Genomic DNA, 26,417 nt, shown 5'->3' with positions numbered 1-26,417 from the left:
GGTGCCGGCGGGGATGGAGGTGCTGGCAGGGATGGAGGTGCCGGCGGGGATGGAGGTGCTGGCAGGGATGGAAGTGCCGGCGGGGATGGAGGTGCCGGCGGGGATGGAGGCGCCTGTGGGGATGGAGGTGCCAGCAGGCTGTCCTGGAGCCGGCAGGGATGGAGGCACTGGTAGGGATGGAGGGACCTGCGGGGATGGAGGTGCCGGCGGGGATGAAGGCACCTGCGGGGATGGAGGTGCCTGCGGGGATGGAGGTGCCGGCGGGGATGGAGGTGCCGACGGGGATGGAGGTGCCTGCGGGGATGGAGGTGCCGGCGGGGATGGAGGTGCCGGCGGGGATGGAGGCGCCGGCGGGGATGGAGGCGCCGGCGGGGATGGAGGCGCCGGCGGGGATGGAGGTGCCGGCGGGGATGGAGGCGCCGGCGGGGATGGAGGTGCCGGCGGGGATGGAGGTGCCGGCAGGCTGCCCCGGAGCCGGCCGAGTGCGCCAAGCGGACGCCCACCGGCTTGCATGCGTTGGCGGTGCAACGCGGGCCGGTCTCGAGGCCGTTCGGCCGCCTCGTTCCTCTCATCGCGCCGCTTTGGCTAAGCCAAGCCCTGGGCTTTTCGGGTTCGTGCGATTGGGGAAACGCTGCTGCAGCGGCCCCGGCTCCTCCTCGCCCAACGCCGAGCGCAGCCTTGGCGCCTCGCCGGAGCCCCGCGAGACGGGGCCGCGCGTCGGCCGGCCGGCGCAGGGCAGGCGGCTGTGCGGTAACGCAGCTGGCAACCGTCAGCGGGGTCGCTCCCGCCGGGCCACCCGGTGGGTCAGCCGGGCCGCCCCGCACGCCCCTGGGTCTCACCCAGACCCTCGAGCTACCCGGGTTAGGTGGGTGCAGGCGAGACAGCAGCCTAGGAGAGATCCCCCCCGCCACGCACGCTCCCTCCCGGCCCTTCCTAGAAGGAAAGTCCTTCCTCCTCCCCCAGCAAAGAAAAGCTCGGCGGCCGAGGCGATGGAAAGGGAGGGCCGAGGTGGGGCTCTCCCCCGGCCCAGCGCCCCGGTCCCCCCCCACCCCGGGGCGCAGGGGCCGCAGGTGCCTCTGCAACCTGCTCCCACGTCATTTTTGGCGGCGGGAGGAGGCGCCTGCCCGCGCCGGGGCGCTGGCTCCGCTGCAAAGGGCGCTGCTCCCTGGCGAAAGCAGAGCCGAGGAAGAGGAGGGCAACCGTCGGGGAAGGTCAGCGCAGAGGAGGAGGGCAATCCCACCAAGGGCACGGGGGGCTAACGGGCCCCCTTGGAAGCTGGGCTGCTCCCAGGCAGCAGGAAAAACCCTCTCCGGGGATGGAGAGCGAGGCGCTGGGACGGGCAGCCGCAGGCGGGAGTCTCCGGCCGGCCAGGGGGAAGAGCGAGCGGATGAAGAAGTGCCGGCCTGGGGGCAGGGAGGAGGTTGGCTTTCCCCCGGAGGACCCTCCCAGCCTTGTTTTTGCTCCATGCAGAGCTGCCAAAACAGCCTTTCCCGGCCAGCCCAAGCTCTGCGGCTGGGCGATGCCTGCCAACAACCCTCCCCGTCTAATGGGCTCTAAATTAGGTTATTCAGATAGCGACCCGAAACGCTTCCAAAGCGAGCGTGGGACTGGAGGAGGGCGAGAAATTACAGCGGGGCCGCCCCGGTGCCGCCGCTGACGAAGAGCAGACGGACCCGCGGCTCCTCCGGGCCGCCCAGCCAAGCCGAGCAGCCGCAGCTCTCCGGGGCAAACCGGAGCTTGGCGCTAACGGGAAACCGCATCGCGGCCGGCATCAGCTCACCGGCCATCGCCGCCACCCGGATGCCCGGGGATGCATTGCTCAGGGGCAGCAAGAATTTTGGAAACGAAACCCTGACATTCCTCGCGGACGGTTACAGTTTTTCCAGCTCCTCATTTGTCTTCAGGGGTTTTGTGGGTTGCTGTTTTTTCTTCCGTTTGGGATTTTTTAAATCCTTCCCCCCCCCACCCGCCGCGGTGAGAAGAGGGTCATGTCGGAAGCGTGACGAACAGGAGCGATTCGTCATCCTCGGTGACGAGACTTTTTAAAATCGTTTCCCTCCCAAAAGCTGCAATTTTGGGAACGCACAGAAAGAATAGCTAAATAAAGACGCAGTGCATCTGTCCTACCCACACCGGTTTTCTCCCCCACGCTGGCGGCTTTGCCCCCCGGGCAGACCGCCGCTCTGGGCCGTTGCCTCCTTGGCCTGAGCCTTCAGCCAGCCCTGGTCTCCCCCGGAGGCATGGCCGAACCGGGAGATAATCCCGAAAAACTGCCCTGGTCCCAGGCTCTCCCCACCGCTCCTTCATTTCGGGTGTCAGGGAGCTCTGCTTGGAGGACACGAACAGCAGCGTCCTCCGGTCCGTTGGGGTTTCCAGCCTCTCGGCCAGCTCTGGTGCACCCGGAGGTGGCACCGCTCCAAATAAAGGGCTGGATTTTGTCACGGTTCCTCCTCCTCCTTCCTCCTCCTCTCTCCAAACTGTGAATTCCTGCTGAGTTTGGCCGGCCGTCCTTGTCTCTAACGAGGGACTTCCCAACCCCGCCGAGGAAACCTGGTGAAGGTCAGCAGTGCCAGGTGCCCCGTGGCTGCCGTTTTGGGGTCCGCAGGTTTGAAACCCGGTCCGAGAGGCAGGAGCAGAGCAAGGTTGTGGTGCTGTAGATCGGGAGCAGAAATCCCGCTCCAGCTGGCATCAAACCCGATCGTGCACCCAGCCTTGCCGCATGGGAGACGGGAGCTGGCCCACGGCGGCAAGCAGCTCTTCCCCATCTCCCAGCCTGGGAGCTGTAATATATTTAGGCCTTTTTTCCACTAGTGTAGACGTGGCACCCGGTCCGAGTTGTGCTTTGAAGGAAACCTGGAGTATTTCTGGGAGACTGTGGCACTCTGCCGGGGGTAACAGCATCCCCTAATAACACATTTTGCGGCTGAGGAGGTGCAAAGGGTTGACGGCGAAAGGTTTGCATCCAAGAATTGCAGCATTTCCCGCAGTTTCCATCTGCACCCCCGGGCATCGCCAGGTACCTCGCTCCTGTCTGCCACGGGTGCTGGCACCAGTTTTAAAGGTGATGCCTCGCGTCTTTATCGGAGCTGGAGTAGGGCCCATCAGCACCGGCGGGTTCGTGCCAGGCCCCGTCTGCTGGAAGGATCTGCCCGCTTACATAAGAGCGGCTTGCCAGCTGTCTGGGGAGCTGTCGCCACCGTAGCCGGGCTCTGCCCTGCTTCAGGCCGGGATGCGCTGCCAGGGTGCAAGCCCCAGCCTGCGGGAACCCTCTTCCCTGGGAGCCTGCATCTCTGCGGCCGAGCTCGTAGCAGCAGCTGGAAGCTCCCGGGCCCGAGACGGACACAGTCCTCCTGTCTCTTGAAAGTCGGTCAATCAGAGCTCCTGAATAGCGTGGACTAACCCGAGAGCTGGTCCTGCTCGAATACCAGCCTGGGCCCTGCAGCTGCGAGCGCAAACAGAGCTGGTTTAGATAAGGTAGCCACGGCAGGCTGGAAAGCGGGCGCGTTTCCGCTCCTGCCAGCCCTCTGAGCAATAAAGGCCTCGTTTCTTTATTAAAACTCGCTTTCTTGAATCTCCTGCTGGGGAAAAACGGCTCTATGGGAGATCCCGCCCGGCCTTCCTTCTGCTCCATGCTGTAGAGATCCGTTCGAGAGGAGGTTCCCAGAGCTGGAAATACACGCCGCGCGTCCTTCCTACGGAGAAGCACGCTTACCGCCGTCGGGGCAGGGCGCTTGCAAGCCGAGGGGAGCAGCAGCCTTCGTCCTCCGCCGCAGGCTCCTCTGCTCTTCGTCGAAACGGAGCTGACAAAACTCTCCCGGGCCAGCGGGCTGGGCCTGTTAAAGAAGGCGGTGTGTTTATTTTCTCCTGCTCACTGGGCAGATATCATTTAGCTTGCTTTCCCATGGCGGGTTGAATTTCTCCTCCTCTGGGCCCCAACTCAGGAAACACCCGGCTGTGTTTGCACTTAGCCCTAGTGAGGGCAGCACTTAAACTCCAGCAGGTGCTAAAGCGCTGATCGGCAGCAACGTTTTTGTCTCTATTTCTCCCAGAACTGGGGCTCTCCCTGGCGCGGAGAACGAATCACATACAGTCCGCTGCGTTGGAGAAGGCTTGAAGCGACCAGCGTCCCTCATGCAACACGGGAAGTACGAGAAGCACTCTAAAACGCGTGAGCGCTGATGTCCGGACCCTTAAACCGGCTTTCCCACACCTCCTGTCATCTCGATACTTTTCCGTGCTACAGGCACACTCATCTACAAACTAGGCACGCTACTAGCAAAAACGGGGCCCCAAAGCAGACAGCCGTGGTTTCACGCTTATTCATCACCCCGCGCGCCCTCCCTGCGTGCTGCGGCGCTTCGCCGGCTCCAGAGGCCACTTTTCCTGGAAGAAACTCCGGGGGCTTTCACCGGGGGGGGGGGGCGGACACACACCAGCCTGGTGGCTGGGACCCGCCGGCGCCGGTGGGGGACAGCCGCAGAGCCCGGAGCTCAGCCCGACTCCGGGGACGGGGCGCTGCGGGCAGCCCGGCAGGCAGGAGAGGGTGCAGGGGGCGGGCCGGGGGGCTGCGCCCTGCGCTGGCCCCGCCGCCGGCACCGCCTCTCCCCTCCCTCGGCGGGGCCGGGGCTGCGGCCGCGCCGTGCGCCCCGTCGCGGGGGCCAGTCGCCGCCAGCGGCCGGCGCCGGGGGCAGGGGCAGCGGCAGCGCATGGAGGGAGCGGGTTACCGGTGCCGCAGCAGCCGCTCCATCGAGAGCGGGCAGTCGGTGGTGCCCAGCTCGGTGCTTTTCGGCGCCGGGCTGCTGGGCAATGTGTTGGCGCTGCTGCTGCTGGGGCAGCACCGACGGCGCTCGCGGCTGCCCGGCGGCCGCCCGCCGCGGGCCTCCGCTTTCTACGTGCTGGTGAGCGGGCTGGCCGTCACCGACCTGCTGGGCAAGTGCCTGCTCAGCCCCATCGTGCTGGCCGCCTACGCTTACAACCGCAGCCTGAGCGAGCTGTGGCCCGGCGGGCGGAGGGCCGAGGGCGAGCCGGGCGCCCTGTGCCAGCTCTTCGCCTTCCTCATGGCTTTCTTCGGGCTGGCGCCCACGCTGCTGCTGCTGGCCATGGCGCTGGAGTGCTGGCTGTCGCTGGGCCACCCGTATTTCTACCGGCGGCACCTGACGCGGCGGCTGGGGGCCGCGCTGGCGCCGGCGGCGGCGGGGCTGTGCGCGTTGTTCTGCGCGCTGCCGCTGCTGGGTTTCGGGGCCACCATGCAATACTGCCCGGGCACCTGGTGCTTCATGCGTATGGCCGGCGGCGGGACGCGCCAGCTGGGCTTCCCCGTGCTCTACGCCAGCCTCATGGGCGTGCTGGTGCTGGCCATCGGCGCCTGCAACGTGAGCAGCATGCGGCACCTCTACGGCATGGCCCGGCGGCAGCCCCGCCGCGGGCCCCCCGCCGCCGCCGCGCCGCGCATGGAGGAGCTCGACCACCTCGTCCTGCTGGGGCTCATGACCTCCCTCTTCACCGTCTGCTCCCTGCCGCTCATCGTGAGTAACACCCCCTCCCGTCGCTTTGGGGAACCCCCCCCCCTCCTCCGCTTTGCCACGGCCCCCAGCACGCCGTCGTGGGGCAGGGCGCTTTGCTTCAGCCCCCTTTGAATAGCGCCCCCCCCCCATGCCATGTTAGAGGGGTCGGTGTATTTCTTTAGCCCCCCCCTTTAAATAGGCTCCCCCCCCACCCCACCCCATCCCCGTATGGGATAACGCTCGCTGCGTTAGCCCCCTCGGAATAACCCCCCCCCCATCAGCACCGGCCCGTCCCAGCGGCGCGGCTCGTTTCTTCAGCCCCCTTTAAGTGGCTCGCACGCCGGCTGGGGTGGTGGGCTCGTTGCTTTAGCTCCTTTTGAATAGCCCCCCCACCCACCCCGTGTTGGAGGGGTCGGGGTATTTCTTTAGCCCCCCCTTTAAATAGGCTCCCCCTCCCCAAACCCCATCCCCATATGGGGTCGGGAGAGGTCGGCTCGCTGTGTTAGCCCCCTCGGAGTAACCCCCCCCCCTCATCACCACCACCTCCTCCAGGAGGGGTCGGTTCGCTGCTTCAGCCCTCTTTGAATAACCCCCCCGACGCCCCCTCCCCGCCCCCTCCCGGGGGGTCGGCCGAGCTCGGCTCGCTGCTCTAACCCCCTTGCAATAACCCCCCCCATCACCACCACCCCGTCCTCGGGGGGCAGCTCATTGCTTTAGTCCCGTTTAAATATTGGTGCCCCCCCCCGAGGGTCGGCTGGTTGCTTTAACCCCCCGGGAAGGGGGATCAGGTCACTGCTTTAGCCCCCTGCGAGTAACCCCCTCGCCCCATGTCCCGAGGGGCTGGGGGAGGTCAATCCACTGCTTTAGCCCCTTTTAAGTAGCCCCCCCCCATCTCGGAGGGGTCAGGGGAGGCTGGTTCGCTGCTTTAACCCCCTTTAAATAGCCCCCACTACCGCTCTGTCCCGAGGGGTCGGGTCACTGCTTTAGCCCCTTTTTAAATACCCCCCACCCCATCCCTGAGGCTTGGTTCACGGCTTTAGCCCCCTTGAATAACGCCCCCGTCAGCACCATCCCGAGCGCTTGGTTCCCTTACTGACCCCCTTGAAATAACCCCCCCGTCGCCACCACCCTGCCCCGGGGGTGCTGGGGCGATCCGGCTCCCTTCACCCCCCCCCAACCTTCCCTGCACGGGATTATTTCCCGACCGGGGACGGCAGCCCGCACGCTCCTTCCCGCCGGCCGGGGGTGCCGCCGCTGGGCCAGGGGCTGGGACCCCCCTCCAGGGCGGCCGATCCCTTGTCCCCCCGTTTGGCACCCGCTCTCCTGCGGCACCGCCTGGGGTTATCCGCGGGGCGCCACTTTGCTGCCCGTCGCGGGGGGTCCCTCCTTGCTGAGGACGGCAGACTCGGTGCACCCGCCACAAAACAAGCCCGGCCGAACCGCCCGCTGTAACTCCCCAGTCCAGACGTGGCTCCGGAGGGGGGAATCCTACCCCTGCACCACAAACCTTTCTGACCCAGGAACGGTTTTTCCATTAGTTTCAGCAACGCTTAAAACGTGGATGTGTTTCTGGCACCCAAAATACGGGCTCGCTCGATGCGTGCCGATATAAGGGGTTAAAACGTCCTTTGCTGGCCGCAAGGGAACCGCCACGCTCTCGCCTTTACCCCAGCGGTGAGATCCTTCTCGTTATTCATTTCTAAAAAAAAAAATCCCCCCCCAACCCCCCCCCCCCGTTTTTTGCACAGATCCGGGCTTACACGGGGGCGTTTGCGGCCGATTTCGACGAGAACGCCGACCTCAGCGCGCTGCGGTTCCTCTCCGTGAACTCCATCGTGGACCCCTGGGTCTTCATCATTTTCCGCACCTCCGTTTTCCGCCTGTTCGTCCGCAGGCTTTGCCGCCGGCTGAACTCGAGGAGAGCCCCGCTCCGAGGGGCCGACCCCGGCGCCGACCGCCCGTTCTGCTCCCTCGCCTGGCACGGCCCCGGCACCCCGCAGCTCGTCTTCCCCTAAGCCGGGCAAGGACCCGGGCGGCAGCGGCGGCAGGGGGGGGTCCCCACGCTGCCCCGCGACCCTCGGCCGAAGCGAGCACCGAACCCGTCGGCCGCAGACCCGGCGCGCGGGCCGCCAGCGCGGGACGTGGGGCGCCTCTGCCCCCGTGCCCCGGGGCTGCGTTTTGCCTGAGGCTGGCGTTGCCCGGCTGCTAACTGTGAATATTTCCAAGCAGCAGCACTTTGTGGACGGTTTGGGAAGAGCCCGGCTCCGGGACGGCCCGGCGGTGCTTTCCCGCCCCGCTGCAGCGGAGGAGGCGCGCTGGGATTTCCGGGGGTGGCCGACGCCGTCTGTCCCTCCCCGGCTGCGGGGACGCCGCAGGGAGAAGCGTCCGGCCCCGATGGAATAAAAGCGGATCAGAGCCGCGGCGCGGCACCTCGTCCCGTGAATCACCGCCGCTGCGGAGCCGGGCGAGCCCCCGGGGGGTTATACCCGGCGCCGTCCCCGGGGGTCCCATCCTCCGAGCGTCAAGCCTGTGCCGGGCGCGCGGAGCCTGGCCCGGGTTTTGCAAACCCCCGAACTCGAGCGGTCGCTGGGCCGCGTGCCCCGGCTCCAGGCCGCCGCCGCTTGCTCTTATCGCGAAAGCTGCCGCGGGCCAGGCTCGACCGCTGCGCTCGTGCTGATCGAATGGCTTTTACCTGTCTCGCCGTAATCGCTTCACTGCTGTGTTTGTGCTGATAGCCGCCCCTGCGCAGCGGGAGAAGCGGAGCCCGGGGTGTGTAGCGCAGAGTAGGCGTGCAGCCGTGCAAACACAAGGTCACTTTAATGACGGCTCCGTTTCCCCTCGATCGCACGTATTAACTGTTGCTAATTTAATATCTGCCTCGAGCGGCTGTTTAGGCCAGAAAATGATGTTAAGCGAAGTCCCCGCCTGCCTAGTGTCCTTGCAAGAGGCAGCTGCAAGTGTTTCTCTCCCTCTTCCCCCAGCTAAGCCGTGCCGGGGGCGGCCGCGTTCCCGCCGCTTGCCAGGCGATGTTACCCTTGGCGTCAAGCAGACTTTATTTGTCAAGGAAGAAACTCCTGTGACTGTATCTTGGGGCTTTTTGGAGGTGACCGGCTGGATTTTCCCGCGGGCCGTTGGACCTTTCGGGCCCTCCTGGTTGGAGAAAAGGGGCAGACTTGGAGCGAGCTGCTGGGGGTGGTCGGGGATATACCGCTGCCTCCCGGGAGGGTTTTCTAAGGAAAAGGGGGAGCGGGGCGGTCGGTGGCTGCCCGGGGGTGCTGCGCCGCGGCCGTGCCACCGGCGAGGAGTGACTGCGGGCCGCCCTGCCGGCGCGGGAGAGCACGCTGGCGCGGCGAGCGGGCTGCTGACCTGCGGTCCCTGCCCCGGCGGCGTACGGGTATTTAGAGGCCGGCTGAGGCTGCGCGGGGCGACCGGGCTCGGTGCCGAGTGGCGGGATGTAACTTTTTAAAAAAAAAAAAAAAAAAAATCAGGATGTTTATTGAGGTGCACGAATAGGGGCTCTGTGGCGGCCTCCTCCCTGCGCTGGCGGGGCTCGCTCGCGACCTCGTCCGGCTTCGTTAGCGGGTCGGACCCACAGGCCGTCCTCCTGGGCGGTCGCTCGGCTGGCGGCTCTCGCGGGCCGGCGGTCTCGGTGCCGGCCGGCGCTGCCCCCGGCGAGGTTTGCGCTCGGCAGCTCTAGCGCCGAGGCGGTTTTGATGGGATAAATAACTCCGCGTTGGGACTTCCGGGGCCTGCCGTGTCGCGGTCCTCTCCAGAGATGGCAGCACGTCCCCGGCCAGGGCCGGCGGCCGGAGCGCAGGCTGCCGCTGGGGTTGGAGGCGAGGGGGAGCCCATCACCGTCCCCTCGGGCTCCCCGCTTCAGGCCCGAACGCATATCCCGCCTAGCTTAGCCTGGTAAATATTGCAAAAGCGAAGCGGTTCAGGGCTACGGGGAGCGGGTAGGGCGGCGGGGGCAGACCTGGAGCTGCCGAGAGCATCCCTTTGCCCTCGCCTCCGGGGACGGGCCGGCCGCCCTCGGCCAGCCGGCGCTCGGCGGTCGCGAGCCGAGCCATCGCGTGGCACCAGCATCCCCTCCTTGGGGATTCGGGGGAGCAGCGGAGAAGGCCCGGGGGCTCAGCCCCTGGCACCATCCTGCCTCCCTGGCGTCACTGCCCCGGCATCGCCTAACGGCGTGCCGTCCCCCCGCCTTCCCGGGGCGTACACGGGGCGCAGTCAGGTTTTCAGCTCGTGAGATCCGGGCGCGGAACTTTGCACCGACTCATTTTGCAGAAAAATATTGATTTCTTAAAAATGGGCTCTCTATTTGTCTCTTTTTTTTTTTTCCCCCCCTTCCTGGTTGCGTTTTTAAGCCATTCCTGAAATAGGCAGCAGCGTGCCGGAGCAGGTTTCAGAGGCATCAGCGGCGGGCGCCCCGCCAGGCGCCTCAGCCTGCCGGCCATGAGACAGAACAAGCCATTGAATGGTTGTGTTTTTTTAACACATCCACCCAGGTGCTTACACATGCCTGCGAGCGCAGGCGGTCGACTGCGTTCCTGCATCTCTGGTGTTGAGACCTGTTTTTTCTGAGGGGTGAATGAGGTTGGCTGCAGCACCAGGGCACAAGATCGGTGGTGGGGCTGGGAAGGCTTTGGAAGGAAACCTGTATCTGGGTTTTCTAAACAAATGTCGGGTGGGCTTCTGATTTAAAAAGGTGTAAATCCACCAGTGTAGCCCATCCTGCCATACGTCCTCTACGCCGCCCCTGCCTGCGGTCTCTAACCTGTCCATCAAAACCCACCAGGGATGGAGCATGGTCTCCATGCTCTCCCCACCCGCAGATAGTGTCCTGTGGAGGTCGACTCCTCTTAGCTTTTGGGTCTCCATGAAAGGCATGCAGCTTTTCTACAAGCCCGGAGGTTTTTTGTCCGAGTGGGATGAACTCTGGAAATCTTCTCTGAGGGAAAACAATGGCAACGGCCCTTGGGAGGACATATGGTCCTTGTTAGAGACGAGGCACCCAGAGATAAACATGGAAGCAGAAGGAAGAAAACAAACGCTTCTTGGGAAGCGTACAAGGCGTACCAACTGGCACCTTCCTGCTTCTGAGCTCAGAAGGGGAGGAACGAAAAGCCCAGTAATTTTCCTATTATTGTAGAAATATCCCATCAGAGGCAACTGCTGGTTGAGAAGCCTGAAGCCCCAGATGGGTATTTAAGGTTCCATTAGCTGCCAGGAAAATGAGCTCCAGCACATGCCAAAAACCCCGTCCTGCGATACGAAACACTAGAAAGGAGGGGCGGGCAGGGAAGTCCTGGAGCAACCGCCCTACAGGACGCCTTTGGCTCGTGGAAGGCCTCCAAATTGCTAGAGCGCAGCCTCCATAAGCTATTCCGATGGACCAGGTCAGGGTTTTAACATCCTTCCTGGGGACGCCAGGAAGGCCCAAGGGCAGCAGGCACGGCCCCACGTGGCCCGGGAAGCCAGGAGGCTGCTCCCGCGGGGAGGTGCAGGACAAGACACGGATGGGGTTGCAGCAGATGAGCCAAGACCAGGCTGCAGCCGCGGGAGACCCCCCCGTCTCCATGCCCACCCGCACGCAGGGCTTGTCCAGGAGCCGTATAAACCCCCCTGGCCTCCATCCCAGCCGTCGGGCGAGTGCCCGGCCGTGGCCGTGGAGCGGGGCTGGGCTCCCAGCGCCCCGTTGCCTGCGAGGCGCCTCCGCATCCTCTCGCTCGTGCTGGAGAAGCTGCCGCAGTCGAGCGACTAGTGAAACGGCAACGAGGAAGAGGAGCAGCGCGTCGGAAATGGAGGTGCTGTCACAAACCGCAGCTCAGCCGGCGCTGGAGCTTGCCTTCCTTTGCAAGGTTCCTGTTACAAAAGGGAGATTTGTCAAAACCAGCAGCAAAGGCACGCGCGTGACAGCGAGCTGGCCGCCTCTCTGCCGGCACCCATCACCGCCACGGCGCTTTACGGGGTTCGGGCCGGGGAGCAGAGCGCTTGGCAAAGGGCAGCCTCTCCCGCTAGGGCCGCGGGCAACGCAGCGCGCCCCAGTGCCGCCTGGCCCCTAGGTCGCCCGCATCCCGGCTCAGAGGCCAAGGCAGAGCGCTGTGCCCGCGGCAAGGTGGGGAGAGGATCGGGGTCATGCAACACCCTGCAAGAGGCAGGAGCTTCCTGTGCCGTCTGCTGAGAGCAGAGCGGCGGCAGAGGGAGGTTTCCTGGCTTCCCGGCAAAGGTGGGTGAGAGCTGGTATTTAGGGCAGCTGTGCCCGCGCGCAGCCAGGCTTGTAGCTGCACATACCCCGGGCAGGGCCGCGGGCGGGCGGGCGGCTCTTCCCAGCCCCTGCAACCGGCTCTGCTCCTGGGGGGAAATAGGGGAGGGGGGAAATGGGGCCGGGCTGGGGGACACGGTGTGGAGCTGACCGAGGGGCAGCGGTGTTTTGTCCCTCTCCAGCAGCCCCCAGACCCCTGGCAGGACTGAGGACCGGTGCCTGGCCATGAGTGCCACCGGGGCCATGGGGGACCCTCACTCCTGCAGGCTCCCCTCGCAGCCTGCCCCCCCACCTGGCAGCCCAGACAGCACCGGCCCCAGGGCTCGCCGTGCCCCTGGGCGCACAGACCAGCCCCGGGGTCACCATGCGCCTGGGGACACAGACCAGCCCCCAAGGCTCGCCCCCGACCGGGACGCCTGCACCGGCTCCGGGGCTGCTTCTGCACCCAGGGCTCCCACATCGGCACCAGGACCCCCAGACCAGACCGGGCTCCTGCACTGGCCCCAGAGCTCGCCATCCAGCCGCAGCTCCCGCATCAGTACCAGGGCTCCCGCATCGGCACCAGGACCCCCAGACCGGACTGGGCTCCTGCACCGGCCCTGGGGCTCGCTGTCCAGCCAGGGGTCCCGCATTCGTACTGGGGCTCCCACATCATCATCAGGACCCCCAGACCAGACTGGGGCTCCTGCACCAGTACTGGGGCTCGCCATCCAGCCGGGAGTCCCGCATTGGTACTGGGGCTCCCACACCAGCCCCAGGACCCCCAGACCGGACTGGGTCTCCCTCACTGATATCGGGGCTCACTGTCCAGCCGGGATTCCCGCATCAGCACCAGGACCCCCAGACTGGACCAGGGTCCCACACCGGCACCAGGGCTCGCCATCCAGCCGGGAGTCCCACATCAGTACTGGGGCTCCCACATTGGCACCAGGACCCCCAGACCGGACCGGGGCTCCTGCACCGGCCCCAGGGCTTGCCGTCCAGCTGCAGCTCCTGCATCGGTACCGGAGCTCCCACACCAGCCCCAAGACCCTCAGACTGCACTGGCCTCCCGCACCGGCCTCGGGACTCGCCGTCCAGCCAGGAGTCCCGCATCGATACTGGGGGTGCTGCACCGGCCCCAGGACTCACCGTCCAGCCAGGAGTCCCGCATCGGTAGCGGGGCTCCCACACCAGCCCCAGGACCCCCGGACCGCACCGGCCTCCCGCAGCAGCCCCAGGACTTGCCGTCCAGCCAGGAGTCCCGCATCGGTACTGGGGGTCCTGCACCGGCCCCGGGACTCGCCGTCCAGCCAGGAGTCCCGCATCAGTACCAGGACTCCCACAGCAGCCCCAGGACCCCCGGACCGCACCGGCCTCCTGCACCAGCCCCGGGACTCGTCGTCCAGCCAGGAGTCCCGCCTCAGTACCGGGGCTCCCACAGCAGCCCCAGGACCCCCGGACCACACCGGCTTCCCGCAGCAGCCCCGGGACTTGCCATCTAGCCAGGAGTCCTGCATCAGTACTGGGGTTCCCACAGCAGCCCCAGGACCCCCGGACCGCACCGGCCTCCTGCAGCAGCCCCGGCACTTGCCGTCTAGCCAGGAGTCCTGCATCGGTATTGGGGGTGCTGCACCAGCCCCAGGACTCGCCGTCCAGCCAGGAGTCCTGCATCGATACTGGGGGTGCTGCACCGGCCCCGGGACTCGCCGTCCAGCCAGGAGTCCTGCATCGATACTGGGGGTGCTGCACCGGCCCCGGGACTCGCCATCCAGCCAGGAGTCCTGCATTGGTACTGGGGGTGCTGCACCGGCCCCGGGACTCGCCGTCCAGCCAGGAGTCCCGCATCGACACTGGGGGTCCTGCACCAGCCCCGGGACTCGCCGTCCAGCCAGGAGTCCCGCATCAGTACCGGGGCTCCCACAGCAGCCCCAGGACCCCCGGACCGCACCAGCTTCCCGCAGCAGCCCCAGGACTCACCGTCCAGCCAGGAGTTCTGCATCGATACTGGGGGTGCTGCACCGGCCCCGGGACTCGCCGTCCAGCCAGGAGTCCTGCATCGATACTGGGGGTCCTGCACCGGCCCCGGGACTCGCCGTCCAGCCAGGAGTCCCGCATCAGTACCGGGACTCCCACAGCAGCCCCAGGACCCCCGGACCGCACCAGCTTCCCGCAGCAGCCCCAGGACTCGCCGTCCAGCCAGGAGTTCTGCATCGGTACTGGGGGTGCTGCACCGGCCCCGGGACTCGCCGTCCAGCCAGGAGTCCCGCATCAGTACCGGGACTCCCACAGCAGCCCCAGGACCCCCGGACCGCACCAGCTTCCCGCAGCAGCCCCAGGACTTGCCGTCCAGCCAGGAGTCCCGCATCGACACTGGGGGTCCTGCACCAGCCCCGGGACTCGCCGTCCAGCCAGGAGTCCCGCACCAGTACCGGGACTCCCACAGCAGCCCCAGGACCCCCGGACCGCACCAGCTTCCTGTAGCAGCCCCGGGACTCGCCGTCCAGCCGCAGCATCCGCATCGGTACCGGCACTGCCAGCCGGGACGGGATCCCCCCGCCGCAGCCGCCCGGCTGCTGCTTCTGCTGCCGGGGCTGCGGCGGCGCCGGGGGCAGCGGGGGCAGCGGGGGCAGCGGGGGCAGCGGGCCCGGCGCTGGGGCTGCCCCTGCGGCCGGGGCCCGGCGGGCTGCGCTGCGCGGGGGCCGCCCGGCGGGGCGGTGCCGCGGCGGCGGAGGGCGGCGGAGGGCGGCGCGCAGGGAGGCGGCGGCGGCGCAGTCGGGGCGGCGGCGGCGGGATGAACGGCACGGGCCGGGGGCTGTGCGAGCGGGGCGAGGCGCTGCCGCCCGGCGCCAGCCCCAGCATCAGCGCCCTCATGTTCTCCGCCGGCCTCTTGGGCAACCTGCTGGCCCTGGGGTTGCTGCTGCGCTGCCGCCGCCGCCGCCGCCGCCCGCCCTCCCTCTTCCACGTCCTGGTGTTGGCCCTGGTGGTCACCGACCTGCTGGGCACCTGCTCCGTCAGCCCTTTCGTGCTGGCCTCCTACCACCGCAACCGCACGCTGACGGCCCTGGCTCAGGGCGGGCACATCTGCCTCTACTTCGGCTTCTCCATGAGCTTCTTCGGCCTCGCCACCATGCTCATCCTCTTCGCCATGGCGCTGGAGCGATGCCTGGCCCTGGGCCAACCCTATTTCTACGAGCGTTTTCTCGGCCCCCGCACGGGCTTGGTTGCCCTGCCCGCCATCTACACCTTCTCCGCTGCCTTCTGCTCCTTACCTCTGGTGGGCTTCGGGCATTACGTACAGTATTGCCCCGGCACCTGGTGCTTCATCCAGATGCACTTGGACTACCTGCAGCACAACGGCAGCAAGGAGGTATCCGGGACGGACATCATCTTCTCGCTGCTCTACGCCACCCTGCTCCTGTTTCTCATCGTCTCCGTGCTGCTCTGCAACCTCAGCGTCATCACTAACCTGGCCCGCATGCACCGCCGGGGGCAGAAGACCCGCCGGATGGCGACGCCGGACCAGCCCCGGGTGGCCGGGGGCTGCGCTCGTGGGATGTCCTCCATGGCGGAGGAGATCGACCACCTCCTTTTGCTCTCCATCATGACCATCACCTTCGTCATCTGCTCCTTGCCTTTCACGGTGAGTGCAACTGCCTCTCCCCTGCGCTGGCGTCCCCCTTCCCAGCACCCCCATTTCTCTCCCTGCTCTCTCCCAGACCGCTGCCCAAACCTAGCCAGCCTCGAGGGCTGGGACCAAAGCCTTGCTCCTCAGGACGCTCAGGAGATTCTGGGTCTGCCCCAAACTCTCGGCAAGTTTGCATTTCCCGTGGGGGAAACCACCCCTCGAGTCCCCGGAGCTGGTAGGAGACGGGGTGGCGGGAGCAGAGCTGCCCTCCAGGCAGTGCGGCGTGGGCATGGCCCCGGCAGGGGCCACGGGGGAGTCCCCTGGACCACAGGGCGGTCACTGCGGTCCCGTGAGCCGGGCACTCCTTGTGGAGGTGTGAGCGGTGGTGCGACACGAAACCAGCCTTCAGAAGGTGGGGAGGAAGTGAATGCAGCTGGGTTGGGCGGGAGGCGTCACCGCCAGGGCAGCAGGGAAAGGAGCATGGGTGCCAGGGCAGCCAGGGTTAGCCCAGATTTGGGTGGCGAGGGGAAGGGCTGGAGCTGGAGACGTGGACAGGCAGCGCCTTCCCCACTGTTAGACACGGATATCCGTTCCTCCGCAAAAAACCCGGGGCGCAGAGATGGGGGATGGCTGGGAACGGAGATGCAGACCGTCAGCCACAGCAGCAGCAGTCCCAAGGGTCCTGCCCACATCCCACGCGACGCGGGAGCATGGGAATGGGTGCCCTTCCCGGGGCACCCACCCCATCCACGCTCAGGGCTCGCGGCAGCAATCTGGGGTGGGGCGGAGGGGTCGAAACAGCGCAGCGAAGCGAGGAGGAGGAGAAGGCAAGTCCCCTGACTCCCGGTCTCATGCTTGCACCGCCGAAGGGCTGCTTTCCGTCTGTCTGAGCTATGCTGGGCCAAGAGAGTTGCCCGGCCCAGATCATCCCAAGCTGCTCGGCCACGCTCGCGTATCCGCAGCCCCCGAGCCCCGGGAGGCGCAGCGCCGGGCCCGCGTGCGTGCGTGCGAACGGGCAGCAGCAGGAGGCTGTTTCGCCGTCATCTTGTTCCCATTAGCAGCGAGCCCTGCCAAGGTCGGGAATGCAGCCGGGGCCGAGTTTGCGTTCCCGAAGTCGGATGGCCGCTACCTTCCCTGGGCGCTCGCAGAAGGCAGAGCCCCTGGGGAAAAGCAAAGCAGCGCGGCCCGCAGCCACGCCAGGCTGTCTGGGTTTTAAGACGGAGAAAAGGCAAAGGAGTAGCGGCCGGGAGCTCGCGAGCATCCTGGGATCCAGCCTCAGCGTCCGGAGCGGTGCCTTTCCCGCGGCTCCTGAAAAGCCTGCGCCTGGGCGGTCGGGTGGTAGCGAAGCAGGACCCCTCGGAGGGGACACGTGGCCAGGCTGATTTTGGGCACAGACGGTGGGAAAGTGCCAACCGGGGATGGGAGGGGAGGAGGATGTGGTGGCAGATGTCATTCGCGTCCCGAAACGCGCCGGCTTGGCCCGTGCCCATCGGCCGGGGCCGCCGAGCGCGGCCGGCGCCTGCTCGGTGGCGCGCTTTGCCTTGGGGGGCGATGCGGCGACGCGGCCGCCGGGAGCAAGGAGCGCCGAGTCACCCCGCCAGGAAACCCTGCGAGCGATGAGTCGGCGCGGCGCAGGAAAGGCGGCGGCCCCGGGGGCCCCTCCGGCGGGGCGGCGCGTCCGTCGAGCCCCCGTCCCCGGCCAGGGAGCCCGCGGCGGCGTGGGCGCCTTAGGGACCGAGGGAGCCCCGGCGAGCAGAGCGCGCGCCTGGCTCTCCTTAGCAGGAAATCCGCAGACGAAACGTGGGCTGCGCCGGTGAAAATCCCCCCCACAACCCCCCCGCCACCCCTCGCCCGCCCCAAGTCGCCAGCACCTACCGCGGAGGCTCGGCACCCGCGAGAGCCAGCCTAGCGCTGCTCTTCCCCGTTGTGTTTTGCAGATCCGGGCCTACATGAACAAGTTCAGCGAGGCAGAAGACAACCACGAGTGGGACCTTCTCGCTCTGCGCTTTCTGTCCCTTAACCCCATCATCGACCCTTGGGTCTTCGCCATCCTGCGGCCGCCGGTCTTGCGGCTCATGCGCTCCGTCCTGTGCTGCCACGTGTCGCAGCCGAGCCGCGGGAGCGTACGGAGACCGTCCGCTGCCGAGACGAAACTGGCGCTGCGGCTCGACCTCTGCGGGCAGTAGATCGGGTGGCTTTTGCGGGAGGACGTCGGGAAGGCTGGGCTTCCTCCGGGCACGGCAGAGCAAAGCGAGCGCGGTGCCGGAAAGCACTTGCCGGCGGGACGGAGATGTGAGAAGCCGCCGAGCGGCTGGATGCCGCTGCCGCCGCTAGACAGGGCTGTCCCCGTCCAGCCAAGGACGCGCGCTGCGGCGGCACGGAGGTGCCGGAGACGGGGTGGGGGGGGGGGACATGGGATTGGTGGGGGGGGTCCTGCTTTAACACTACTGCCCTGGCGGCGGGGACTTTTTCCCACCGCTTGCTCGGCCGAGGCCGGCTCCCCGCTTGCTTGCGGCAGCCAAACTGCTTATTTAGGAGGCTGCTGCTCCCGGGGCCTCGAACAGCTCCGGTGCCTCCTGCCTCTTCCCACCCGCTTCGGCCGTGCCGGGATGGCTTGGGGGAAGGAAACGGGGCCGGAGCCGACGTGCCGTCTTGCCGCCTCGCTTTTGAGCAAGGTGCGCGCAGTCCTTTCGGCTGGAAGAGGAGCGCGGGCGTAGGCACTGCCCTGCAGCAGTGGCAGGTCACGGCCGAGGTCCTTCTGCCTTGGCAAAGCCTGGGTGCTCCCACCCCGTCCGAGCGGTCCAGCCCGTGCATCCTCCTCCTCCTCCTCCCGCGTGCCCCTGCCTGCTCCGGAGCGGGGCCGCGCGTGTCCCTGCGGGTCTGCAGAGCCGAGCGAGGCGGGAGCTGCAGCTGCGTGGGAAGAAACCTTCGCCCTGCTCCTTTCTTCAGCCTCCGTTGGGTAGCCTGGTTCGCTAAGGCGATGCGCTTGCTCGGGTCCGTGTGCATGCCCCTGCCTCGCTTTCTGCCCCTCACCCTGACTCTGGGCTCCGAGAGCGCTGGGCAGAGAGCAGTGACGTTTTTGGCCGGTTTGCACCGCGCGCGGCCAGGCGGAGCCGCGCGGCCTCTCCCGAACGCTCGTACGGCATCGTGCCGGCCCCGACGGGAGCAACGAGGAGCCCGAGCGGGGAGCGCGGGACGGGTCGGTCGCTGCTCCGCAGCCGGCTCTGCCTCCGCTGTACCCGTGCCCGGAGCGGCGGGCCGGCACGGAGCAGGGCTTCCCGCAGCCTCGCCGGGCCAGCCGCAGCTCCAAACGTCGTGTTCGACCAAACCCCAACGTTGCAGAGATTTGGAGCTTTTTTTTTTTTAAATATTTTTTAACCTTTCTGTAATCGATGTTAAAAAACCGCCCCCCCCCCCCCCCACCACCAACCCTCTCTTATAATAAACGTTGGCGCTGGAAGGAAGCTGCCGAGCGGCGGGCTGCGACGCCGCGAGACGGCAAGGATGAAGCGGCCCCGCTGCGTGAGATCTGCGTTCTTCCCGCTGCGGCGCGGCCCCTGCCGTGCAGCAATAGCCTCACCTCTGGGCCGTTTATCTGGGCAGAAACAGAAAAAAAAAAAAAAAACCAAAAAACCCCAAACCCCTGCATTTCAGCGGGAAAATAAGACAGACGCCTTGGCTCGCTCGGGTCCGAGGCGCTTTAGCCGTCGGCTTGCGAAGCCCAGCAGCGGCTGGAAGGGGTCGAAGCGCTCCGGCTGCGCCGTCAGTCTGCGGCGCAGGCATTTTCCTTGCCCTAAAATTATATATCCTGCACGCAGGGAAAGGCTGGACGGAGTTCATACCTGCTGTCAAAACAAAACCGAACCTAAAAGAAGTCAGAATTTATGTCACTTTTGTCAGGCAGCCAATAGCCACAGGAAGTTTACTGGCCTTGGAGGAGCGTGTGGGCAGATGGCAGCGATGCTATTGCTCAAGCCCCCCCCCGCCGCCCGCCGCCTGCGCGCCTCCCCGCCGGCTCCGCTCCAGCCCTGCCCCGCGTTTCGGGGCCGTTTAGCGGGGAAGGGGCACGGCGGGCACCGAGTCGCTAAAAGTCCCGCGCGGGGTTGGGGGGAGCCCTGCGGTTCCCGAGGTGGCCGAGCGATGCAGCGTCTGGGCACCGGCGGCCGGGGAAGGGGGCTCAGAGGGGAACCCCCCCCCCCGGCCGTTGTTTCCCGGAGGATGCTTGACTTGAGCTGGGAACCCGAGCGGCCGCCGGTGCTTGCGCTGCCGTCGTCCGCCTGCTCGCGACAGCGCTGCTCACGCTGCGTTTCCTGGACCGGTTGCCTAATCCTCTTCGGAGGCCGAAGGACAGGCGGCCTCGCGTGCAAAAGACTGGGGGGGGGAGGCAGCGGGGTTGGGGCCAAAAAAAAACAAACCAAACCAAACCCCCAGCCGTGGCGTTGCGAAGCGGCGGAGGGGCAGTGCCGGCGGGGGCCCGGGCCGCCGCCGCGGAGGACGCCTCCGTGGTGGGAAGAGGAGCCGCTCGTTGCCCCGGGGGGCTGCGCCGGGGAGAAGCTGCAAGGCGGGCTGGCCCCCCCTCCGAGGAGCCGGCTCCGCTGCCCACCCCTAAGTAGTGCCGGCTGCTTGGGGGGGTTTTTTGGGTTTTTTTTTTTTTTTTTGGGGGGGGGGAGCTTTCTGGCTCCTAATGAGAAAACGCGGGGCCGGGACGCGACCTCGGAGCATCCATCCCGCTGGGAGCCGCTCGGCTTGTCGTGGCGGCTAAGGGGCTCGCAGGCTGGCTGCCTCCAAGGCTGGGGATTGGGGGGGGGGGGCGGGAGGAAGGAGCCTCTTTGCCCATGTCACGTCCTTCCACCCGCCCCGAGGGTCCTTCTCTACCAGCCAGGTGCCGCCGAGGTCAGTCGCTCGCTCGCCCGCCGGGGGATGCGCGGACTTGCCCGTCTCGGGCCGCTGAGCGGGAGACGGCGTTTGCCGCCCGGGAGCGGAGGCGGAGGGCGAGCGCCGGGGCCAAGGGCCCACCGGCGGCCCAGCCGGCCTCCTCCGGCTGGCGGCTCCTCTTGGCTTGGCATCTGCTTCGCCGAGCCCGAGGGAGAGGAGGGCGAGAAGGAAAGGGGGAGAGAAAGGGAGTGAGAAAGAGAGAGGAGAAAAAGAGAAAGAGAAAGAGAAAGGGAAAGAGAAAGGGAAAGAGAAAGAAAGAGAGAAATGGAAAGAGAAAGGGAAAGAGAAAGGGAAAGAGAAAGGGAAAGAGAAAGAAAGAGAGAAATGAGAAGGGAAAGGGAAAGGGAAAGTGAAGGAGAAGGAGAAGGAGAAGGAGGAGAAGGAGAAGGAGAAGGAGAAGGAGAAGGAGAAGGAGGAGAAGGAGAAGGAGAAGGAGAAGGAGAAGGAGAAGGAGAAGGAGAAGGAGAAGGAGGAGAAGGAGAAGGAGAAGGAGAAGGAGAAGGAGAAGGAGAAGGAGAAGGAGAAGGAGGAGAAGGAGAAGGAGAAGGAGAAGGAGAAGGAGAGAAAGAAAGAGCATGTGGAAGAGGGAACAGAGCAGAGGACAGGAGAGGAGAGCAGGGAAGAGGAGAAGGCATGTGGAGGAAGAGGAGGGCGAGAAGGAAATGGGGAGAGAAAGGGAGCGAGAAAGAGAAGGAGAAAAAGAGAAAGAAAGAGCATGTGGAGGAGAGGAGAGGAGAGGAGAGGAGAGGAGGGGAGAGGAGAGGAGGGGAGAGGAGAGGAGAGGAGAGGAGAGGAGAGGAGAGGAGAGGAGAGGAGAGGAGAGGAGAGGAGAGGAGAGGAGAGGGCGTGCGGAGGAAGAGGAGGGCAGCCTGCACCTTCCCACGGGGCCGAGCACGCCGAGAGAAAAAAAAAAATCATCCTGCTGCTCGATCGTCCCCCCGCACTAGGTTCCTTTATCAGACACCTGCGGGCGACTCTGGCCAGCCGGGGCTGCCGGTAGCCCGGAGCGGGGCTGGCAGGGGCCCGGCCGGGGCTGGGCTGGGGCGCGTTGGTCGTGCGCTCGCGGACACCCGAATGCCGGGGACTCGATGTGGAAACTCGGTTTTGCACAGTCCGGAGGAGTTTTCCGGTGCGACGGTTTCCAGCCGTCACGAGGTCGGATGCCACGTGCAAAAACTATTAAATCGGATTAAATTAATACGGCGAGGAAGTGGGGACCCTAAGGGAAGATGGCACAGCCGGGCTCGGGAACGAGCTTGTAAGTATTGCCGGTGCTCACCCCGGAAAAGGGGAGCCGCTTTTGGCCTCTGCTGCTTGTGATGCTCTCGGCGTGCCCGTGTGCTAACGCGAACCCCTCCGGTCCCAGCGCAGCTCCCGTTTGCCCGGCTTCACGGGGGTCCCGTTGTGGACACCGGTGACCGAGAGCAAGCGCTGGCCTCCGACAGCAGCTCCAGAGCAGAGAGCGATTTAAATCAAGCCGAATTTTACCTTGCCGCGACGGTATCAGCGCCCTCCAGGAAGGCTGCGATTTTGCGGGTAGCCCAGACATGATGGGCTCAAAGTCAGAGCCTGCTGCCGAGCGCCGAAACCCAGGGTGCTATATGCGTTTGGTCTGTTCCCCGCCGTCACGACGGTGGGACTATTACAAGATCTTGGAAACGTCAAGGTTATGAGCAGGATGACTTTTCGGGAGCCACCTTTTCTGCCTGGGCTGCAAATTAGGAATAAGAACTGATTTTCCCTTTTGGCTTTTCAGCCCCCACCCCACCCCGCGCCGCGCACAGCTCCGCGGAGGGGCGAAGGTCTCGTCCGCCTCTCCTCCAACATCTGCCGCCGTGCTGCCGTTTCCGCAGCTCTGGGATTGCCGGTGGCTTTCGGGATCCCGGCAGATTCCCGGGTTCCCACGTCCGCTGCCGGCACCTGCCCGCGGCTCCGCGAGCTGACGAAGCCGGGAGGAACGCGGGAGGCAGAGGTGCAGCCCGCCCCACCGACCGCCTCCCACACCCCTCCGGGCCCAAACAAGACCCATCCGGGCTCTCGCGGGCTCGTTTCCCTGCGGACGGCCGAGCTTTGCTGCTTTGTTGTCCCGGCTTGGTTTTGCTGCTGAGCGCGAAGGCAAAGAGCTCCTCAGCATGTGTCTCCAACGGGCCGGGCCGCGGCCGGACCCGGGTGTCCTGCAGCTCCCGCTGGGCCGGCCGAGAGCCGCGGCCTCGCTCGGGGCGCCGGCAGGAGGACCACCGCCTCCCTCCTCGGCCAGGGCGCTGCGAGAGACCTTGGTTAGGAGACTCTCGGGAGTCCTAAGCGTTTCACATGCACAACTGCTTTATTATTATTATTATTTTTTTTTTCCTTCCAAAACGGGCTTCCCTGAAATATAGAAACATCCGCAGCCAGCCAAGCTCTGCTATCCGCAGGGAAAAGCCGACGATTTGCTAGTTCTGATGCAGTTCCCAAAACGATTTTAGTCTTTAAAAATAAAGAGACTAAACAGTGTCAAACTAATGTCAAGCATCTGGCTTTGAAAAGGCCGTAAAAGTAGCAATCCGTAGCTAAGCACGGCAGAGTGCAAACCGCCCCGCACCGAAAGCTCTGACCTCTCCTGCAAACCCCTTTTTATTAGGTAGGGGCAGGATCCTGTTAACAGCTTCATGAGCCAAACTTGTGCGAGGAAGAGGAAAGATCAAAGGTCCCGGGCTTTCCAGGCAAGTCACATGCAGACCAGATAATATTAGTCACGCTGGAAAGCTATGTGCCATCTGGGTCCCCACCTCTGCGGCTGAGAGCAGCCACCGCCTCTGGGTTCGCTGTGGTTCTCCCTCATCTACCCCAGCTGCGGAAGATGCCAATTTGTGGCTGAAATAAAACTCTTTAAAAAAAAAAAAAAAGGTTTGTTTCGCTAAGCAGCCAGGTCCTTTAATGGTCAAAACGCAAGTCCACGGGGTGTTCCCGGGCTGCCTTTAAACAGCCCGGCGCTGCTCAGCACAAATATCTCCTCGGCTTCTTCTCTGAAATCATCCGTTGCTTTAGGGACGTGAAATTTCTCCCTCGGTCCCGATGACAAGGCAAAGCTCGCACGGAGAGATGGGTCAGCCAGGGGGCTTGTCCTCGAGGAGGAGAGCCGCCCGCAGCGCTGCAGCAGGTATTTTTGCTGCCGGCCTGGCCGGGGCCCCTGCAACGGCAAGATGGGCAGAAACCACAGCGGTCGCAGAGGCAAATTGGGACTTCCAGGCTTAAGTCACAACTGCTGGGTGAGGAAGCAGCTTATCTGCCCTGGGCAGAGGCCACCAGCCAAACCCCTCCACTGACCAGGGGGCAGAGACCTGGAAGGCTGCCTTGCCATTTGCGATGGGTGCAAGGAAGGGACAACGCGGGGAATGGCCCAGACAAGGGAGACGGCAACCAGCCATTGGGACTGAGCTCATTCTTTAGCGGTGCGACGAGCAGAAGCTGCTTCTGCCAGGAGACCTGTCCCGACCCCATGGGAGGGGACTGATAAGGGCTACAAGTGCAGCTGGAGATGACTGTGGATTTGAGGCCATAATCACAGAATTGCAGAATACCTCGGATTGGCAGGGACCTCCGGAGATCAGCTAGTCTTGAGCAGGGTCCTCTAGAGCACATTGCCCAGGATTGTGTCCAGAAGGCTTTGGAATATCTCCAGGGAAGGAGACTCCACCACCTCTCTGGGCAACCTGCTCCAGTGCTCTGTCACCCTCACAGGAAAGCAGTGTTTTCTTGTGTTCAAGTAGATTTTCCTGTGGTTCGGTTTGTGCCCGTTGCCTCGTGTCCTGTTGCTGGGCACCTGTGAGAAGAGACTGGCCCCATCCTCTCAACACCTTCCCTTCAGATACTTGTACCCATTGATCAGATCCTCCCTGAGGCTTTTCTTCCCCAGGCTGAACAGGCCCAACTCCCTCAGCCTTTCCTCCTAGGAGAGATGCTCCAGTCCCCTTATCACCTTTGTAGCCCTCCGCTGGACTTGCTCCTGTCTGTCCATGTCTCTTGTCCTGGGGAGCCCAGAAGTGGACACAGTACTCCAGGGGAGGCCTCCCCAGGGCTGAGGAGAGGGGCAGGATCACCTCCCTCCACCTGCTGGCAACGCTCTGCCTAATGCACCCCAGGATCCCATTGGCCTTCTGGGCCACAAGGGCACACTGCTGGCTCGTGGTCACCTTGTTGTCCGCCAGCACTCCCAGGTCCTTCTCGGCAGAGCCGCTCTCCAGCAGGTCAGCCCCCAGCCTGCCCAGGTGCAGGACCCTGCACTTGCCTTTGTTGAACTTCAGGAGGTTCCTCTCTGCCCAGCTCTCCAGCCTGTCCAGGTCCCTCTGAATGGCAGCACAGCCCTCCGGGGTATCAGCCACTCCTCCCAGTTTTGTGTCATCTGTGAACCTTCTGAGGCTGCACTCTGTCCCATCATCCAGGTCGTTAATGAAGATGTTAAACAGCACTGGCCCTGGTATCGACCCCTGGGGGACACCACTAGTGATTGGCCTCCAGCTGGACTTTGTGCCACTGATCCCAACCCTCTGAAACTCACAGTTCAGCCTGTTTTCAATCCACCTCACTCCTCCAGACCATACTTCATCAGCTGGTCTATGAAGATGTTATGGGAGACAGTGTCATCACAGCTGAACAAGAGAGCCTGGAGGGCAGGTGCTGAGGGTAGCAGAAGTAAACACAGCCACAAGGACAGGGAAGTGGGACAGGGTCATCTGCAGAAAAAGGGAAGGGAGAGGACTGGAGGGAGAGAAAACACAGCAGGACACCCAACCGCTGGTACCAGCAGACTCCTGGCCGTGCTGGGGCTGTGCTGGCTTTGGGGATGTCCCACTGCTGGGAGACATCTGAGGGCAGAGGAGCCTTCTTGACATCAGGGCTGCATCAAGGGGCATTGAACGAGGAAACAGAGGAAGGAGACTGAGAGACACACATAACCCCCAGGCTGGCGGGGCTGCTCCTATGACTCTGATGTCTCAAAGCTTATTTCTTTCTGCATGGGATGAAGCTGAGGTGAAGTGAACAGCTTCACCTGCCCAGAGATCTCAGGGAAAGTTGTCGCCCTGTGCGTGGCATGGAAAGAGGAGCAGCGCACGCAAGCAGCCTGCGGCGGGGGGAGGTCTGTGTCGGCCCCGAGCCATGCGTGGGGACAAGCGGTCCCATGGGGTGAGGAGATCTGAGATGTCTCCTTTGGAGAGAGGTGCAGCATAGCTCATTAGCTACGAAGGGAGCCAGAAAAGGAGCTCGGATGGAGACTTCGTAGAGGACATCTACACCCGGTCAGATGAATCCCAGGGACCTTCCCAGGGACGCAGGATGAGAGAGGCCGATGCAGAGGTCCCAGTGCCCATGGCTACTGCAGCCATCGCTGAGAGGATGCGAGTTGGGGGAAAGCAGGGCACGGCGTTTCTCTGCCTCGGTGTCCTCTCCACGCTCCTTGAGCACCTCTTCCCACCTCACCCCGCATCAGTACGGTTTCTTCTCCCTGCGCCCATCCGTCCATCCGCCCTGGCCGTGCTTCCCTCGTCCCGGGGGCGCAGGAAGGAGCCGGCGGCGCTGCCGTTGCTCAGCCGGCCGCTGAGTCAGGCTCCCACGAACGCTCGCACGCACGGACGGTGCGTCCCCTTCTCCGGCTGCGCCTCCGCGCTCCGTCACAGCCCGCGTCGGCGGCGTCACGCCTGGAGGCCGGCCAGCCCCGGGAGGAAGCAGGCGATTCCCCTTCCAACTCAGATCGATTTGGGAAACTACAGAAAATTAATAAAGCGGCTAATGGGAAAACCACCTGCCTCCTGTGCTCGCCAGCGCCGAGCTCCGGCAGCCTTCGAGCTGCTCGTCTCCTCCAGCACCCGGGGAGCTGCAACCGGCTTTCCTCCTGTCATTGTGGGCAGCCTTCGCCGGGCCGGCGAGCGGCCTCTGCTTCGGCTGAACTTTCCCATCCCGCGGCCAGCGCCCGCAGGCGAGCGGCACCGGCGGCGAGAGGGGCTCTTCCCACCGCGCGGCGGGGCAGCGGGAGCGACGGGCGCCGCCGCCGGGGCAGAGCTCGAGGGGCTCCCGCTCCGCGGCGTGGCAGGCTCCGGGGGCAGCCGCGGGCAAACGCCAGCGAAACGCT

The 26,417-nt window shown here is 65.1% G+C and overlaps 2 protein-coding genes across 2 annotated transcripts; both read left to right on the top strand.

The window, feature by feature from the left end:
- The first annotated feature begins 4,637 nt into the window (after nucleotides 1-4,637).
- On the top strand, nucleotides 4,638-11,796 carry LOC138067557 (prostaglandin D2 receptor-like). Its single transcript, XM_068947551.1, has 2 exons — nucleotides 4,638-5,525; nucleotides 7,253-11,796. Exons 1-2 carry the CDS (start codon nucleotides 4,707-4,709, stop codon nucleotides 7,517-7,519), a joined length of 1,086 nt encoding a protein of 361 aa, XP_068803652.1. The 5' UTR covers nucleotides 4,638-4,706; the 3' UTR covers nucleotides 7,520-11,796.
- A 2,731-nt stretch (nucleotides 11,797-14,527) lies between these two features.
- On the top strand, nucleotides 14,528-18,890 carry PTGER2 (prostaglandin E receptor 2). Its single transcript, XM_068947550.1, has 2 exons — nucleotides 14,528-15,391; nucleotides 17,314-18,890. The coding sequence occupies exons 1-2, from the start codon at nucleotides 14,543-14,545 to the stop codon at nucleotides 17,560-17,562; spliced, it is 1,098 nt and encodes a 365-aa protein (XP_068803651.1). The 5' UTR covers nucleotides 14,528-14,542; the 3' UTR covers nucleotides 17,563-18,890.
- Nucleotides 18,891-26,417: the final 7,527 nt, after the last annotated feature.

Source organism: Struthio camelus, chromosome 5 (assembly GCF_040807025.1).
Source record: "Struthio camelus isolate bStrCam1 chromosome 5, bStrCam1.hap1, whole genome shotgun sequence".
Taxonomy (NCBI): Eukaryota; Metazoa; Chordata; class Aves; order Struthioniformes; family Struthionidae; genus Struthio; species Struthio camelus.
Note: the sequence above shows the minus strand (reverse complement) of the source record. Positions and strands in the feature narration are given on the sequence as shown.